Source organism: Parasteatoda tepidariorum, chromosome 12 (genome assembly GCF_982258835.1).
Source record: "Parasteatoda tepidariorum strain Cologne lab strain chromosome 12, Ptep-v5.0, whole genome shotgun sequence".
NCBI lineage: Eukaryota > Metazoa > Arthropoda > Arachnida > Araneae > Theridiidae > Parasteatoda > Parasteatoda tepidariorum.
The window spans coordinates 37,301,710-37,321,803 of NC_141766.1; the positions used below are offsets into that span (position 1 = coordinate 37,301,710).

Below are 20,094 nucleotides of genomic sequence, written 5' to 3' on the forward strand. Positions count from 1 at the left end.
TAAAAAAAAAATAAAATATACAGCAACATGATGTAGGAAACGAAAAAGTAAACAATGACCCACCCCCTCTATAAGTTAACCACTTGCCTAAGTTGACCACTAAAACAATGCACCACAAGTGGTCAACTTACACAAGTTTTACTGTATCATTGTATCTGTTGGTCAACAAAACAAATAAGAAAACGAAGTTTCTAAAGCAATAAATTTATTTTAAAAACATTGGTAGACAAACTGTCACAAACAGAGTGACTAACGAAAAGAATGAATACAAACAATAATGCTTCAACAGAAGCTTAAATACTGTTTAAACAGATAGCGGATGACGTCATGATCCCCGCCAGAACGACCAACAGCAAATGAAAAGAAACTGGCCGATCCATACAGATCATGACATCACCAACGCAAGTTGAATGCATGAGATCGCTATCTTCGACGACTGACGAAGATTGAACCTTATACCTTTTTTTTATGCTATTTTATCAAAATAGAAAAAACCCTTTTAGCATTTATTTGTCTAACAAAAAGACTACATGCAAGCGAGAAAAAATTTAATTATAATCAATTAGAAAAGTTCTTTCCTCACTCTAATAAAAGATTTTAAATCAGTTAAATCTAAAAAACAACAGTTATCACTCAATTGAACTGACACAGACCAATTTTTGAATTAATAGTTAAAATAACTTAACAATTTCACTAGTATTTTTTATTGTTTTCAGGATCTTTGATATTCATAAATAATCTAATATTATTTTGAGAAGTTTTATATTGTTCAATTATGATTTTAAAGGATTAAAAATTTTTTAACACATCAATATAATATGTTTTATATACATAAAACAATATATTATCTTAAACTAAAACTGGTTATTAACTGTGCACTCCACTGTTCAATATTGCAACACAATGAGCATCATTATAGTAATATAATATGTAAAGTTATTAAATTAAAGGTCATTAAATTAAAGTTATTAAATTATGGAGAAACTATATACAGTCGAACCTGTTTATCTCGAATCTCACAGGAAGGCGAAAAATTTGAGACAAAGAGGTTTTGAGTCATACAGGTACTTTAAAAAATAAAATTTAATTAAGAAACTCTATTAAAAGTGCTTTAATTTTTTTAGTAGGAAACAATAGGCATTTCTTTAAATTAATTATACCACATACATCTATTTACATAAAAAATTTGTGACATACACTGAAAAAAAATTTTCTAAGATATTTGACGTATAATCTTATTTGTTTAGATAATTATTTTAAGGTTAAAAAGAGCGCAAATTCCTCATATCCAACATTTTCCTGGGATTCAAGAAAAGTTTATACGAATTCTACAGCTATTCTACCTCTTTTGCATTCACTTTTGATTCATCAATATGATCTTCAGCTTCTTCCTCTTCAACTGATATTCCTTTGAGATTATCTATCATTTCCACATCTATCAATGTTCCGCATGTTACCAGACAGTTGTTCACTTGTGAAAATCTTCAAAATCAATGTCAACATTAAATCCAGATTTTATTGCATTCCATTCTGGAAACTCTGGCACTGCATTTTCAGCGTCAGCAGTTCCTTCTTCTTTACTGATGCCTTCACCTTCTTGTTCATCCTCAAAACTATTCCTAAAACCAGCTTTTTAAAACCATTTTGGATAGTTTTTAGACACATTTCTCCAGACAAAACAGTAACTCTGATAGCATCTAGAAGTTTGCATACCAACTATTTTCGATAATTCACTTTAAAACTCTTAATTATCCTTTGATCCATTGGTTGCAATTTTGAGGTGAAAATGAATTTCTATTCTTAGCTTTCTTATCTCTTTTCAAAAACTAACCCCTGGTGGTAACCCCTCACAAACTACCAGAATCATTGTCTTCCTTTCTAGCTAAGGAAGAGCAGGGATAGTGATTGAAATTCCAAGAAACATCCCCAACCTGCTCATCCCTACTTTTTGTGGGTTCATGAAATTCATCTCTGTCTATAAGTTCTACTGATAAAGAAAGTTTTGACATTTGTGCTCTATTATTAGAAATTCGAGAAACGGAGGTTTTGAAGAAAAAAATATTCGACATAAACTTGGAAAATACAATGATTTTAGACAGTAATTGAAGGTAATTTCAGAAATTTTGAGATATAGAGGCTTTCGAGATTAAGAGGTATAAGAAAGAAGTTCATGTAAACTTGGTTTCCAGTAAAAAGAATGGAAATTATTTACACACTCATTTCATTAGTTTATTAAAAGATATAATTTAAAAAACTAAAATAAAGGAAAATTTAGGTTAATAATACCCCAAAATAAACAAGAGTAACAATTGTTCAATTTTTTAACTCTGACATTTTACTCCTGAGATAACTTCCTTTGCCGACGATTTTTTCAGTTTTATATTATTAGTTAAAGCCAGCTTACGCATCCTTGTAATTCTTGCATTTTATATTTGAAATTTTAAAGTTGAATGACGCGCATGAAATGACCTCTAATCCAAAGAATCAAAGTTAAATAATCGCAAGGCCGATTGTTTCGAAAAGAATTAACTATTTCGGTGCAATGAAACAATTATCAATGAATAACTAATATTCTTGTTTCCTTATTATGAAATATTAGATCCAAATTTGCATTCGTAATTTCTTCAAAACGAGTATTATAGGTTATTTAAGTAGAAAAAATCCTAATGTTAGAAAAAGAACAATTTTTTAGCGATTCTAAAAATAGCACATTTTCAAATCTTTTTAAAATGTTTTATTTCAGTAGTTTTTTTTTTTTTGACAAAACAAGGCATATTGAACATTTTCCTGATATAGCAATATTTTTTTGAATTGTGCTAAAGTTGAGAAATAATATAAACAACTTTTTAAGCAAATATTTTTAACTTTTTAAAAGAAAAGGGTAACTTTTTTAAAGTTAGCGGGCAAGAAAGACTAACCTTGAATGTCAAAATAAAATTGTATGTCCATAGTTTTTATTCATTTAAAAAACAAAACAAACTGTTGTATTTTTTGGCTGTGCACGCATACACATTTACTTTTCATTACTCAAATAAATAAGAAACAAAAAAAAAAAAAAAAAAAAAATCCATAACTTATTTTTATTTTTCGAAAACAATAATATGCTTAGTAAATAGTCGGCTGTTCTGCATCAAATGATTTTGATCAGCAGAATATTTTTAATTTCTTAACAAGATTTAATTCTCAGCTAGCTGGCAATAGTTCTAATTTTTCTTTCAATAAAAACATAACAATAATTTAAAAAGGAATTTTATTTTAAAGGAAAACATAAATTAAAGTACTAAAACAATTGATTAGTAGAATGGAAAAATAATATACATGGTAGCATAAGGAATAAGTTTTTAAGAAATGTTAAAATTTAAATAAAAAGTTAGAAAAATAATTCTGTGAAACATGAGCAGACAGGTCATTAACAAATTTATTGTAAGATGCTTAAAAATGTTGACTATGCATTTGTATTAATAATTATAAAATATATATATTTTGAAAAAATTGATATACATATTTTTGCAAATCTATGCATACGATGGTATATTATTGAAATTGTAAGAACTAACTAAGCTGATAAAATAAAAAAAAGCATTCTATCAGAAACATGCTGTTATAAAACTCAACATTCATTAATAAAATATTTTTATTCAAATTTCTTTATTAAATTACAAATAAATTTTCAGAAGACTAAAAAAAAAACACATTGTATTTTTCAATTGAAAAAAAAAAGCATTATCAATCCGTTATTAGCGAAAAATATATGAATGAAATTTTATTCTACGCAAGCGTAAATCAAGTTCCTTGTAAGTTAACCACAATTAAAGATTAATGACCCATTCAAATATTTCTTCATTGTCGCCATAATTTTTTTTTAAAAATAATTCATTTTAATTTTTCTTGGCTTCTACCAAATAAAAACTATTGAAACTTCAGATTTTGATTTTGAAAAATACATAGATTAATATGGTATAAAAAAAATTTATACCTTATAATTCAAAATTTTTTCATAAAAGATATTGTAATTTGAAAAGCCATGTGAAAGGGGCTTTGTAAATGGTAAATTATTTCCAAACAAACTATCTCTTCAAATGAGATACAATGGAATTGTTGCGGATCGAACACTTTAAAAAAGTGATAGCCCAATGAATTCCTACTGAAAAAAAAAAGATCAGAAACTTCGTTACCACTGAGAATACTTGTTTGTTCTATTTTTAGTGAAGCCCGGCTCACGTATTGTAACAATCCTTGATCGCTTGTTGTTAAAAAACTTATACTTGTTTTACTAAGATTTTTTGAGAAATTCCTTGAAATTACCAGAATCAATAAGTTCCCTGATAATTCCTAGTTTTCCCTATTTCTGGACACTCTGTAAGATAACAAAAATGACACAAGTGGAATTTTATAAAGCTAAAACATGGAAAAAGCAGAAATAAAATTCCCCAAGAATAAGCAGAAATAAAAAATCCCCAAACACTAAATGTATTTAGACATGTTATTACTATTCTGTGTTTTGACACAGAAAAAGGTGCTTGGTTATAGTTTAGATAGAATTGTACGCCTGTTTATGTGATATCATTTGTGCTCTTTTCAAAATATCTCAGCTTTATAAAATTCATTTAGAGTTCAAAGTTAACTTTATTTACTAAGGAAAACGGTTATTTTTGTTTTCTTTTAAAAAGTAAAATCATAGTTAATGAAACATTGTTTTTACACTGGTAACGTTATTAGAGTTAGGCAAACTAGATTTTTGAACTTAAAACTGAATTGTCATCTATTTTTCTTTTCTTCAAAATGAAGGAGTGATTTTTAAAACGTTAAATATGCACATAATTCAGTGTTTACCTTATATTTTAAATTATTTACACTTAAACAATGTTATCATTTCAAAATAATAACTGTATACAAGCATTAAAAAATTGCCCCTTGACTGTTTTCCATAAGCCAAGTCCAAAATAATTTTCAGTGATTTGAATTCAAAGTTATTATGCGTCCTCTCAATAATTTTTGGCAAAGTTGATTTGTTAAAGAGATACATAATACATAAAACAACATACATAATACATAAAACTTCTGACATAATACATAAAAATAGTAAAATACTTTCCACAATTGAATATTAAAAAAAGAAAATTAAAAACAAAATCCATATTCTACAATTAATGTCAAGGCACAAACTTTCTTTACAGTAAGAAGTTAGATCAATAATGAATCATACTTTTAAAAGGATATTTTTCTAAAAAGCACAACAAAAATTAAGAAATTGAAATTTATGCCTTAAAGAATTATTAAATTTTCACTAAAATTTTTAATAACATTATAACAAACTGGTTTGGACTTTTGACATTTGGACAAATTGTGAAAGGTCTGACAAACATAAAACAGAGAAAAATAAGAGCTAATGTTTCATATACAAAACCAGGTATTGAAAACATTTGTATAATCTAGCAATTTACTTAAAATGTGAGAATTTCTTTTTTAATTTATTGATTACTATACAATGACATGTAATTTGTTATGCATGTAAATTCTAATGCATGCAATGTAAAGGAAACATTCAGGTTTAGCGCTAGATAACTGAACTCAAACCAGAATTACTACGTAACTAATCATTTAATTTGTAGACTATGAATTATAAACACTGAACAATTCTAATAATACTTTTATTTATTTTTAATACATTTTCACAAGTTATAAAAAAAAGTCTTATACTTTTAATAAGATATATAAAGTTTTAAATGTAACATTTGCAATCTTAGAGAACTTATTTCACTAAGTTAATTTATTTTTATGAAAATATAATTAACTCATTAATAATGAAGCAACTACTTACTCTTTTGGATCAGAACAGGGAACATATTCAAACTCGATCTCGAGATAATGTTCTATTTCAGCTGGCTTATCTGAAGTGAAACCACATATTTTATAAATGAAACCATATATAAAAATAAAACATAACCCCCTCAAAATAACACTGTATCAAATAATTGTGCTTTTTATGAACAGTACCCAACACCTATTAAAATCTCTTTTTGTTTTGAGAGCTTCAGATTTTCAAAAGTACTCGATTTTAACACTTCTGAAAAATACCTCAAAGTTTAAGGTTAAATTTAACAAACATACTAAAGTTAAATGAGATATCATATTTACATCTTTCCTTTCTTGTTTCAATTAACACTTGTCATTTATAGAAAGCAAGAGATTCACATGGCACCCATAAAATAATATGGTGTTTAGAAATACATATCACACGATGTGCTAGATTCTAATGTTAAAAAAAATTGCCATGCTCAGCAGAGTATGGGGTTCAAAATTCTAACAAAAAATATCCCCCCCCCTAAAAGTTAGGAATATTTAGTACTTCGAGCATAATAAGTGTAATAAATGAATACCTATTTATCCACTGAAGCAGTAAATAACTTTTTTCATTATAATTAACAATATTTTTTATAATAATAAACAATACTAATTTACAAACGGAGTTCAATGTGACCATCATTCTGATGCTCTTATAATTGCATATGGTATACGACATTTTCAAAAGAATCTCCCAGCATATCTGTTTATCCCTCTGTTGTGCAAAGTAATTTTGTCTTTTAAATTTGAAATGTTGAGATCAGGTACAGTCCTTGAGAAACTGTGCTTGTGTAGGTTGTAGCTTGATTTTTTAAAGGTCCCAAATGTAACAAAAATTTAAGAGAAGATAAATGAATCAAAAGCTATGCTTCACCCAAAGATAAAAGACATTACATACTCTAGATCAGAGTTTGTCATTCTATGTGTTGCATGATTTTGGACCAATAATTTTGTAAATTAAAAATATTTTTTAAAAAATTATTCTACTACTCTCTTTTTTAACACTATGGGGTACAATAAATAATTCCAGCAAATTTTATTTATGCCTTAAACCAGAAGAGATTAGGAAATTCTGTTCTAGGCAAAGAACACACACAATATATCAGTAACTAAAATTACTGTATACTTTTAGAATCTGTTTAAACAATGATGTTAAAAAATATTCACAATGAGGCAAGCTTATATTGAGTGAGAAAAACCAAAATAAAAATATAATTAACTAGGATAAATCTTATTTGACAGAGAAAAGGAGTCTAGTAGTAGTAGTATCTAGAGTAACCTATCTAGATTTCAACTAATGACCACATGCATTACCCCTACTTATCCAAACATCTTTTCAATAATACATTCAGTAATTAGTATTAATTTTTATTTTCAAATCTTGTCCCAATTAATTTTTTGCTACTCTCTCAGGTTAAATATAATGATCAAGAACAAGATTTATTTTCAAAATTTATTGTATAAATTTTTTTTTATTGTTAAAAATATTGTTCTGAGATACATTAACTAATCTCTTTTTCCATCTTTAGAAAGAAGAGTACATTATTCATTATGAATACATCAAATGCAAAGAAAAATAATGAGTAGATTCAAGTCTGTCAGAGAAAAGAATTAGCAATTTTCACAAATTATTCATACTCAATTTGAATTATGAAACCTTGATTTTAATCAAGAATGCACTTAGTGCTTCAGGAACAAATTTGTCTTACAACTTACAAGAACATTAATAAAAATATACCATTATGGCACTCCTTCTTGCAACTATAGGTAAATAGTGGGATATTCTGCAAAACAGTCATTTGATTGCCCATTTATTGAACTCTGTGAGCTTGTAGCTTGTTATAGCTTGTAGACTCATGTGAGCTTAATTCTTTATTTAATAATTTTGTTATTAATATTTGAAATAATTCAGTTAAAAAAACTACAACAGTAAGAAATCAAATCCTTAAAAAATAATAATTTTCAATTTAACGATTTTTTTGAAATTTGGCTAACATTCTTACTGGATCTAATCCCACTATTCTGCCTAAAATGCAACAGATGTTTAATACCGCAATGCATATTTTAATATAAATTTTCTCATTTGATGAAAAAGTTTAAAAAACAAACAGTGGGCCAGTCTTAAGAAATATTATGCATTTCAATTATAGAATTATTTTCAAGAAATTTTATTTCACCAATTTGGCGTTGCATCCATAGAAATAAAATGTAAACAGAGCATGTACATGATGATAATTTTTGTACTCAGAATGAACCATGTGACTGCAGGGTGAATCAAGAGAAAAATTTTCCACCTTCCGTTTCTCCTTGTTATTTTCAATTGATGCAGAAATTTTTAAGTTAAAAGTATTAAAATGCACTGTATTTGGTTAAATGTTTACTGTACTGCATTTGGTTGTACAGAAAAATTTGTTAAAAAGCGGACCATATATAGTTCAAAGGAAAGTTAATCTATTACTTTCTGGAACTGCAATCTAATAAAAAATAATTATGACATTATTTCAAAACTTAAGGATACTTAAATTTCTAAAATAAAATTTTGACACTGCATTAAAGAATAGAAATTTCCTTAATCTATATGTCATATTAAAATGCAAAATGAACAAAAAATTATATTAAAATAAACAAGCAAATAGTAAATTGTTTTTCTTACAAAAATTAAAAGAAAAAAAAAAGATTCTTACCATCTACTTCTTCCAGGTCTAGAATATAAATTAAGAAGAGTAATTAAAAATGAATTTAAACAACAATTATAATTTATGAGCATTACAAATCTTGTAATAAATTATGTAGTGAATAATATAAACCTTCAAATGAATTTTCTTATTGTCAAATGACATTTCATTCATTTCTCACTTATATTACTGAATTATTAATCCATACACAATAATTCTTTTCATCTTTTTACTTAAATATACTAAAAATGAAGCACTAAATGTGCAAATTTAAATAATATAACTTCATTCATAAAATACATTGATGAGTTAACACACTACAACTTCCAAATATGAATACATTTGAAGGGCAATATAATGTTAAGACACATTTTCTCAAATGTAGCATTTTTAAAACAGACTGGTCTTCAGCATTCTTTCCAGATAAGTATTTCACAAGTTTATGTGATTTCCACAGATAACAGTTGAATGAACAGAAAAAACTTATTTTTTTAACGTGGAAATCATGCTTACCACAAAAAAAAGGCATCTCAACAATTTAAAAAAGGCAGTTTTCCATGATTTTGCCCCAAGCTCTTTGTCTGTAACGAGAATTAGCTAGGTAAAAAAAAAAAATTCCAGATAAAAAATTTGCTAGAAAAAAAGATCTCTATAAGTTTAGTGATCAACGGCATGCTTGTGGCTGTGTGGTAAGCACTGCACGTGGGCTATCTTTACTTCCCAGACAAGGTAATAATCATGCTCTGCATGTTAAACTTATTTTGTCATATCAGTTATTTTTGTCATATTTTCTTCAATAAAGAATGAGGATTCAAAAATATTAATTATGCTCATTCAATTGCAATTAAAATATTAAATAGTAACTAACTGTTTACAATTCTAAACAATATTTATGATTAAATTTTTACATTATTGCTAAATAACTTCTTTATGTTCATTCAACATATGCAATCAAAATAATGAATAGTAAATGACTATTTAAAATTCTAATGTAACATTAATAATAAAATTTTCGCACTATTGCAAAATAACCGCTTTCATGAAAAATATTCAACAATTGTGTCAAGTATGATCAGCATTGCACACATACCGCTTTTATTTATCAGAAAATTGATAGTTACGTTTTGTATACCAAAAGTATTTTGTCACTTCAGCTATTTTTTGTTATTTTTTATTAAATAGTAAATGATTATAGACAAATAACGTTCTCTTTTAATTGCATGCGTAAGCATGCAATTAAAATAAAGAATAGTAAATAATTGTTTAAAATTTTGAAGCAATAGAAAGAGTTATATTTTCACAGTATTGCTAAATACAAAAATGAAAATTATTTAATGAGTGCTTATAAAGTTTAAAATCAAGTTAGAATTTCATAAAAAAACTATGAGGATGAAGTTGCAATAGAAAGCAAAAAAATTAATTAGTCTAGATTTTACCTCAATAAAACCGAAAACTAAATTGATGGGACATTTTCTCTATATTTTGAATATAAAATATGATATATCAGCTTATTGTAAGAATAATCAGAGATAAAAGGTTTTTATTCTTTAATATATATTATTCTTAAAAATATTTATGGTCATGAAAGCCTGGATGGTAGGGCGTTGGGCCCATGTCCGAAAGGGCGTAAGTTTGATACCCGCCGGTTGAAGAATCTTTTTGTAGTAAATGGTGACTGTTGCAAGTTAAATATGTCTGGTCATAAAGCTCTTCATGTTCCAATAACAAATCAAAACCTCTGGGGGTACTGAAAAGGAAATTACGATCTGTGGCTGAACGGGCTGTGATGCGTGTGTGGCTGAAGTTGTACTCTTGGCCATATAGATGGCATTACTGAAAAATTGTGCACCCTTCGCCTGAAATTCACTTGGTTTCACCAAGCAGGCTTGCTAATATTGGCAATAGATATTAGAATCAACAATAACAAAAATATTTATTATATAGACAATGATATTAACCTTGTGAAAATCAAATCGGAATTTTCTTACCATATTAAATACGAAAAAGATGAATGTTGCACAACATTTAATTAAATAAATGCTTAAAATGTCAATGTTTGCAAAAGAAATGTGTTATTTTTTATTTACCTTTTATCAAAATAGATTTAATGTTGAGAACATTTAGCATATGCTTTTTTGTAATTAAATACAAAATATTTTTTGTACATAACTAATTTATTCTTCTTTACAGAAACATTTTAAAATTAAAAACCATTTGAGATATGATGTTATTTCTTTTAAAATGGAAAACTGTAACAGAAAAGGAATGACATTGAAACAGGAAACGACATTTCTTAAAATCTCCACTTGACCCAACACACAACTGTCACGGTTCATCTAATTGATTCAGGGTTGTCCCTGGTAATGGGTAGCCTTAGACGGTTTCTATTCATATGTCACTTTATCTTATGAAGAAAAGGCGAAATAAGAGATGGAATTAGATGAAAACAAATGCAATGAAAAGCAGTGGTATCAGATGTAAAAATAATTTATTATTGATTTACAATAAAAGTATTTATTATTTTTGAAATCAAAATAGACTATACAAAGGAGACTTAGAATCTTGCATTAAACAAAAAAAAAATTATTAGGTTAAATCTTAGTGGCAAAGTACAAATATATATTTTGTTGACGGACGTAAAATATAAAAAAAGAGCATCTTGGAAATTTTTTTGTAAATCAAAATGTGAAGTGCTTCTGCACATTTGTGCAAGCTACCCTGTTTTGATGCAGTTCACTATAATTATTGTTTACTCCATTTTCTATCATTAGTGCAATTAAAAAAAAACTACTTGCTAGAGATTCATTCACCGTGGTTAAAAATTTCAAATGATGAAACCTTTCATTTAACAGCCTACAGCTAATTGGAAACTGATAAGTTAAAATTTATCATTTTAAAATCTCAGTTTTTTATCTTGAAAATAATGATACCTTGCTTACTGAAAAAAAATGAAGTTTAAAATTCTGGTCACCTGGTTGACCTTAACACAGAATTGCCCAGAACTGCCATTTTGTGGGAAAAAAATTGTTTTTTAAAAACCTTATGTACAACTGGGAATCAAATTTGGATGAATTTCTTTTTTTCAACTCAAGAGTACAGCAAGTTATAGAATATTAAAAATATAAGTTATAAACAATGTATTAAATAAGCGCTAATTTCTAATTTAAATTTTTGTGTATCATGATAAAATAAAGATTAAAATATGTACAATAAGATAAAAAATTTTTATCACAATTATCACAATTGTTGCAAATTTCATTATTTGCAACAATTGTGTAATTATTTGCAACAGTTGTGCAACAATAACACTGTAGAAAGCTGTAAAAATAAAGGATTTTTTTAATGTTGCAAAATTAATTAAAAAAATCCTTTATTTTTACAGCTTTCTACAGTGTTGTTCCCCCTTAAATAACCTTCCATACATATCTATGTGCCCATTTATTATGGGTTTGAAATAGTCAAGTAATTACAAACTGATATTTATCAAAACAATACATTTAAACAATTTACCTTCAATGTCCAATTTTAAACTTCTGAAAAATCCAGTCACAGTAAAACAATTTATTTCCCCAGAAAGTATATTTTTCAAAGTTTTCCTCAGAGAGAATGATCTGTATCTGAGGTTAAGTTGCTCTCGTGATAAGTGCAAATTAAAATCAACATATACATTGTTATTCTCACCATCCCTATAAGAGAAAAAATTAAATTTGTTTACAGAACCAATGAAATAAAAAAAAACTAAAAGAGCTTTGTGCACTTACTTTTTTATGGCAATAATCTCGGCTTTTTTGAAAATACTTTTGAGTACACTGCTTCTATACAATTTTTCCAACTGTAAGGAGTCCATTATAATTTAATTATTTTTTTCCTCCTTTTTATTACCAATTTATTTGAAATAATTAAATATCTCTGTTAAAATAGGTACAGTATGGGACCCCTAATCCGGCAAGACTCGAAATTCAACACTTAATCCGACCTAATCTTTAAAAAAAAAAATTTCTAAGAAATTTTTATTGATAAGAGAAAAAAAAATCAGTCATATTTTCTTTTTATTTGGAATTTTTTTCTCTTGAAGTAAGTAACTATATTTTATCTTTTAAAAATAAAAACATGAAGAGAAAAAATAATAAATCTATGTCAAACAAAACATCTATTCCTAAAGCAGTTGAAATTGAAAAAGTAAAAACAACTGCATTTCCAATGAACAAAATAAATAAATGCAAGTTGGGAGAAACTGATCAATCAATCTTGACAGCTGTGCAAGTGCCTTATTGGTTTGTCCCCACATTTCCCTCTCCTGTTTGATCATAAATTAGTCACACCCTTTTGACATTGAAACTTCTTTCTCACTTGGTGTACAAAATGAATTCTGTCCCTTTTGCTGCTTTTTTTTAAATTCGATTTATTTATCGTTATTAGTTGTTTGCTTCTTTTTCGCAGTTATTCATTGTTAGTTTCTTAGTATTAATTGTTACTTTTTTTGTAGTTCCTTGTTAGCTTATTTTTTTTTTTTTTTTTTTAGCGAGGTAAACGTCTTTTGTTAAAACAAAATGTTATGTAAAAGAAAAAACGAGAACAATGATCTCCCTCCGAAGAAGAAACGATTATTTCTTTTTTGGATTATTTTTTCTTGATTATATCAATAGATTATTATTTTAATTAATGAAATTTTTAAAGAAAGGACAGTTTTAAATTCACCCCATCAAAATCTAGAATTGAAACTTAGCTAAATTTATTGGTTTTTCTGAAATTAACAGCGTAATTGAATTATCATAATATATGGGAGCCATATTGGAACTTCCGGAAGTGATCCAAAATTCGGCAAATTCCGAAATACGAATTTCGTCGGTGCCGTGAGTGCCGGATTTAAGGTCCTATACTGCATCAGAAAAATACTTTACAAATTTCATTACTTTAATTGAATTGCATATTATATGAAGAAGGGAAAAAGAATGTAGTACAATTTTAAATTGTATACTATACTTAGAAATTAAATTAAAAATACTTACCTCCTCACGGAAAAAATCGTAAAGTGATTGAGATAAATTTGAACTACACTGAAACCCCTTGAGAATTTCAAAACCACCTTGAAAGACTCTGTCTGTAAGTCAATGAAAACAAAAAATGTTTTTCTTTTAAACACACATTTCACATATGTATATATAAAAAAAGTTTTTGTCATGCAAAGAAGCCAACTTTTCTGGCTCTTAGTAAGAGTTTTACCAAATAAAGCAGTATTATGCTTTAATATATTTTTATTTATTTAATGAATTTTACTTTGTATGCTTAGATCACAAAAACATATAAATAGGACAGAGAATTCCATGAAAAAAGTAAATGAAGTTTTAGTAGCAATAAGTGTATGTACAGGAATATACATATTCATTGATTGTGGTCAGTTTTATTATCAGTAGTAAAATTATAAATTATAATTTTCGTAAAATGAGAAATTTATATATTTTTCTTTTGATCTTATTTCATGAAATTTTAACAATTACATATGTATAATGAATAAAAAATCAGCAAGAAAGTTAAACACATTTTGTAACAATATTACTAGATTACTGTATTTATTTAAATCTAAGCTGCATTCCAAATTCTCAAAATGTTTTCATGAAAAAAAAAATTCTAAAAATGTTTATTGCTATCCAATGTTTATGAAATAAAAAAAAATTGAAATGAAAAAGTGAATAATTTATTTATCCTACCAGCATCAAGAGTTTTTAAATATATACATAAACCTGCAACTGCTTTATCAGCTACCTGCAATTGCTCTAACTAATGCTGTAACTGCACCCAATACTCAGTAGCATTAGCATTGGAAAAAGTGAGGTTTAGATTCAAATCTATACAGTAAGAGAAATTTCAATTCTTGAGTATTAAAAAATAATTAAAGCTTCAAAGAAAAAAAAAAGGTATAATTAAAAAATATTGCATAAATTTTTTTTTATATGTGTTCATTAAATTTAAATGTTTCAAATTATAAGTTGGCTGGATACAAAACTTAATCATTTTTTGCTTTTTATCCATAGAATACATAGACTGAAATAAATAGCATGAATATGAATCATACTGTTTGATTTTTAAATAGCAAAAATGTGAACCACAATATCTTCTTATAAATCATTTGAATAGAATTCATGCTGTGTAATTATTAAATAGCGTGAATATGAATCGCATAATGTGACTTTTAAATTGTATTAGTACAAAATGTAATATTTGATTTTAAAATCATGTGACAACGAATCATAAGTGATATTTAAATTAGGGGAATACGAATCACGATAGCTGATTTTTAAATCATCAAAAGGTTAATCACTTTATCAAAAGGTTAATCACTTTATGTTACTTTAAATAATGTGAATACATTTCATGATGTGTAATTCTTAAATTGTGTGAATTTGAAACAAAGTGTGACTTTGAAATAATGTTGAATACGAATCACTGTGTGCACTTTTTAAAACTCATGAACGCAAATCGCAATATTTGATTTTTAAAACTGCGTGGATATGAAGTAAGACATTTTAGTTGTGTGAATATAAACTACTATACCTAATTTTAAATTGGTGTAATAAGAACAGCAATGTGTTCTTTGCATTTACGTGACTTTCAAACACAAACCAAAAATGAATTGCATTAAGTAATTTGAAAATCAGCTTTATATGAAAAGTACAAATTACGATTCAGTTAACATGTGAAATAAGATGGGGTACATAGTTCACTTTAATACGAATTGTGGTGTCTATCCCATAAATTAAGTTAATACGCATTATGATATGAGATATGTATTTGTATTTCAAGGAGAATATAAGCAAATCTGATAATTTAAATTTCACACTAAGAAAACCAAATGAAAACAATAAAAATCATTAATTACTCATATTAATAAAATAAATGCAACAAATTGGAAAAATTGGATTGATTCTATGACAAAAATGAAGAGAGAAATTTGCTCAACCAAAGTAATCAGCACAACAAATATTTTCGAAGCAAACGCTGATAGTATTGAATAAACCCCAAGGAAAAAAACAATTTCCCCTTCTTCACATATTTCATTCTTATTTGCTTGTAGAGAATATTAAGAAAATTCTGATGTTGTAAATAAGAAAAAGCTGAGTTTTTTGTTTCTCAGATTTTGTTTTACACCAAAAGAAATGTAATATTTTTAAAAAAAAATGCTCGCCTCAACAATTAGAAAATGAGGCTGATCATTAGATTACACTTATGAAAAAAGTGTTGCAATGATCTTCAAAAATTAACAAATGCTTTTAAAAAATTTGCTTATATACCCTTCAAGTTTTACACTTTATATGGAATATATTTACTAGAACTCTGCTAAATAGTTAAAAACTTGCTGTGGAGACAAAGTGTTTATATATAAAATTTTTAATGCTACAACATTAGCTAAACCTGATTTAGATACAAAAATGTCATTTATCTGCATGCTTCAAAAAAGTGGATAAAAAACTTATCAAGAAACAATTAAAGAGATAGACAAGTGATCGAAATTTTTTGTTTGTAAAATTAAAAAATACAATCTTACCATCTTCATTCTCATCAGCTGCTAATGCTTTAACTAAAATTGAGAATTGTGATTAAGAAATGAATATGAATTTTATAATACAATGAACAATAATTGTTTATGAATTTTCTTACTTTCTTTTTTTTTCCCTCTTTTCGCCATTTGAAATCAGCAACTGTTACAAAAAATTTTAACATTTAGTCTTCCTTTAAAAGTTAATACAATAATTACTTAAAAGGGAAATTTGACTACTTTGCACCAAATCACCTTTAATAATTAACTAACTAACCCCTGAAAGTAAAGTTGCTTGGTTTAAAGCATTTCTCAGGTATATTTATAAATTGAATATGAGATATGGACGATTTTTAATCAATTTAATGTCTTGAACAATCCCGTAGCAGAATTGCGGCAACACAGTGACATTGTCGTAGAATGTTACAGAGTTCTTGCAGAAAGAATTTCCCTTTAGAAAGTAAAAAATATTCGTTTTCTTTTCTGCAAAAACGTAAAAATTTTTTTCTTCTCTAAAATTATATTTAAAAGATGCCTTTTTCACGCATCGGAGTGTAAAGAAATGTTCTTAATTTTTCAATCCTAATTTGAGAAGAATGAAAAATAAAGAATATTGAAGCAAAAAATTTCTTTTCTGCAGTAAATGCTTAAAAGATTTTTTTCACACATCAGAGGGGAAGAAATAATCGTGATTTTTTTTATTCCCTTTTGGGGGAAAAAAATTGGTCTTCTTTTCTTTCACTGATTTTTAATTATTATTTTTTTAATGTGATGATGATTTACGAAATGTGAAAAAAGAAATACTGTGTTTTCCTTTTACAAAATGTGAGAATATCGCCCATGATATTTGAAAAAAAAAATTATTACATATTCATTAAAAAAAATAAATATATACTATTTATTTATATCCATATAGGTTTTTTTTTTTTTGTAAATAGAACATTTCTGTTACTTTAAATTTAATGAATAACATGCATATTAGTTATTATTAAAAGTATCTTGCAGAAAGATATTAGTGCTAGAGAGGTTTGTCGCAGAAAGCCCAAAAAAATTCTGCCACATGGTTGAACAAATACTTCTGCTTACAACAAAAAATACTTCTTTTACAACACTTACCTCTAGAATGTAGACACAGTAATACAATATATAATATAGACATAGTAATATGAATAAAACAGTTTTAGAATAAGAAGATGGAAAGCCTAGCAATTGAAATCTCTGGTCAATGAGTGAAAAATATGTAAGCAGCCATTTCAAATTCATGCAGCAGTGACTTTATTAAATAAAAAGTACTCACAAAACTCTCTCTACTTCTTCACTATTTCTTTTGAATTGTTTTCTTGGTTCGAAGTTGAATCCTAAATTGAAAGGAAATAAGTGTGAGGGAGAATTATAAAATAGGCATTATACTTGATTAATGTCGAAATTAAAAAACCCATAAACTACTTTAATATGAATCATAAATATTATATTTAGAGAGCACACTAAACCACATAATATAAGATTTTTCGACACAAATATCATCAAACCATAACAAAAACATTTGAAAAAGTTTAGTATATATATATAAAATAAATTGATTCTATTCTTATTAGACAAAATAACTAAATAATAAAGTGTATTTGCGAAAATATCAGCATAATCCTTATATTTCGAAAGCTTTGTCCCTAGAAGTTCATTAACAAAAACAAATAAATTTTAATGTAAATTAACAACTTTTTTATTATTCTGCTCTGTTTATAAAACAGACATTATAGTAAATCTATTTAATTAATATCTTAAGTAAAAAAATCAAACGCTATTTCTAATATGAATCACAACAAACATTATCATGAGAGAGAGCATGCTCAACTACATCATAATACAAGACTTCTCCACACATATACTATTAAAATCTAACAAAAACATTTGAAAAAGTTTGGTATATCTGTATAAAATAAATTGATTCTTCTTTTAATAGACAAAATAATTAAATAATAATGTGTATTTGTAAAAATATCAGCAAAATCCTTACATTCAAAGCTCTGCTTCCCAGAAGTTTATTAACAAAAACAAATCAATTTTAATGTACATTAAGAAAATTTTGTATATTATTCTGGTCTGTTTATGAGACAGACATTATATTCAATCTATTTTATTAATATCTTAAGTAAAAAATCAAAAGCTATTTCTAATATGAATCACAAGAAACATTATCATTAGAGAGAGCATACTCAACCACATAATACAGGACGTTTCAACACAAATTTTATTAAAACCTAACAAAAACATTTGAAAAAAAATTTGTATATATGTACGAAATAAATTAATTCTACTCTTAATAGACAAAATAATTAAATAATAATGTGTACTCGTAGAAAATCAAGAATTTCTAATATGAATCATAACAAATATTATCTTTAAGGTGAGGGCACACTCACCCATAAAAGTAAGACTTTTTTACACGAATATTATGAAAACCTGATTCAAACGTTTTAAAAAACTTGGTACAAACATAGGTAAAATAAATTAATTTTTCTCTCATAACCAACTTATTTACAACAGTGTTTCATATTTTCAACGGTAGGGGGCAGTGTTTACTGAGGCCACCGGAAGTTCCGGTTTTAAAAAGCCGTATGTTGTTTACAACTTGTTTGTGCTTTGGTTTGAATTTTAAAACACGTAATATACAGATGCCATTAAAAAAATATACTGAAAACTGTCCGACTACAGTTTAATATGCAGTAAGCACTTTATAGAAGGTATGTATAGATTCAAAAGTATGTAACCGATTGATTATTTTATTAATGTCGAGTACATTATATAAACGTTACTAAGCCCGAATAACATTGCCTAAGTGATATTGATTATAAGATGACTTTAATGAGTTTAATTAAATGATGATCAAATTAATAAACAAAGATTCTTTGAAGTTAGTAATCTTTTTGCAACAAAATATAGATAAAAGTATTTATAATACTTAAACCGATTACCAATTGTCTTACGATCTTTAAACTCTGACTTGGAATCAAACTTCTAATAATACTTTTCATTTATTATTCGAATGTACTCTAAATCAACCTAATTAGAATACCTTTTTTTTTAATTAGGTATAATTTACTTAAGAAGTTAAGTTTTTTTAAAATTAGTTACATAAAGTGATATATATTGTGAAAAGAATATTAAACATAAGCAGGCTATGTGCATCTCAGCATGGTAGTGCACCAAAGCTTTCAAGTCTTATTTTTTTCCCATTAGTAAAGTGGTTTCATTATATTTAATTTTCCTTAACTATGTTTTAGTTACCAAAAGCTTTGATATCTGATTTATTTTCACAGTAATTTCTCTATTTCTGAAACTTCTCAGCTTGAAAATCAGCATGTTATTTTTTGGGATAATGATAAAATTGTTTCTCTTCTTTTTGTAGTATTTTTAAAGGGAAAAAAAACATTTGTTTTGCGTGTTTTATATTTGTCTCAAAGGTGTCTAATTTATGTCTGTAAACAAGATTAATTAGTTAGTAATTAGATGTCTGTAAACAAGGATGCAATGATGGTAGGTAACTGTGACCTCCTAAAGATTTTCATAATTTAGCAAATTTTGTTCTCATTTGATTTAAAAGAAAATTGGAATTATTTCAATAAACGGGCTCGATTTACACAATATTGTATTGTTTGGTATTCTACTAGATTTGCCCTAACACCAAATAAAGGAACTGTTGACTTTTTAAAAAAAAAAAAAAAAATTTCAAATTAGTTTTGAAGTATTTAAATTTTAAAAATTTTGGAGTTTTATATTCAATTTTAAAAGTTGAATGCGACGAAATTAACTGATTTCCAAAAGGTTTGTTATTTGGTTCAGGAAATAGTGAAAAATTTTAAATTCATCTTAGCTGCAAATTAATTTTTTCTTTTTGTGAAAGTTTGTCCAAAGTTGACTGCTGCCCAAGCATTTTCAGACATGAATGTTGCAATGACTTTTGAGGTAATTATAATCCTTTTTAGTGATCTCTTACTGTTTTTAGTTTTTACTATCTGATATTTTGGTGTAGGGTTTGCCAAA

At 26.6% G+C, this 20,094-nt stretch overlaps 1 protein-coding gene across 21 annotated transcripts in view; it reads right to left on the minus strand.

The window, feature by feature from the left end:
- LOC107437513 (uncharacterized) overlaps nucleotides 1–18,646 on the minus strand; it is a 171,602-nt gene extending 152,956 nt beyond the window's left edge. For 20 of the 21 annotated variants that reach the window (XM_087155689.1, XM_087155690.1, XM_087155675.1 and 17 more), the window contains exons 1-9: nucleotides 18,474–18,645; nucleotides 17,351–17,411; nucleotides 16,176–16,216; nucleotides 16,063–16,095; nucleotides 13,529–13,620; nucleotides 12,281–12,351; nucleotides 12,030–12,205; nucleotides 8,529–8,546; nucleotides 5,822–5,891 (exon numbers count right to left, since the gene is read on the minus strand). In XM_087155689.1, the coding sequence (XP_087011815.1) occupies nucleotides 5,822–5,891; nucleotides 8,529–8,546; nucleotides 12,030–12,205; nucleotides 12,281–12,351; nucleotides 13,529–13,620; nucleotides 16,063–16,095; nucleotides 16,176–16,203 (488 nt within the window). In that variant the 5' untranslated portion in view covers nucleotides 16,204–16,216; nucleotides 17,351–17,411; nucleotides 18,474–18,645. Of the gene's footprint in view, nucleotides 1–5,821; nucleotides 5,892–8,528; nucleotides 8,547–12,029; nucleotides 12,206–12,280; nucleotides 12,352–13,528; nucleotides 13,621–16,062; nucleotides 16,096–16,175; nucleotides 16,217–17,350; nucleotides 17,412–18,473 lie in introns of all 21 variants that reach the window. The other variant, XR_015430729.1, reaches the window with a different exon arrangement.
- Nucleotides 18,647–20,094: the final 1,448 nt, after the last annotated feature.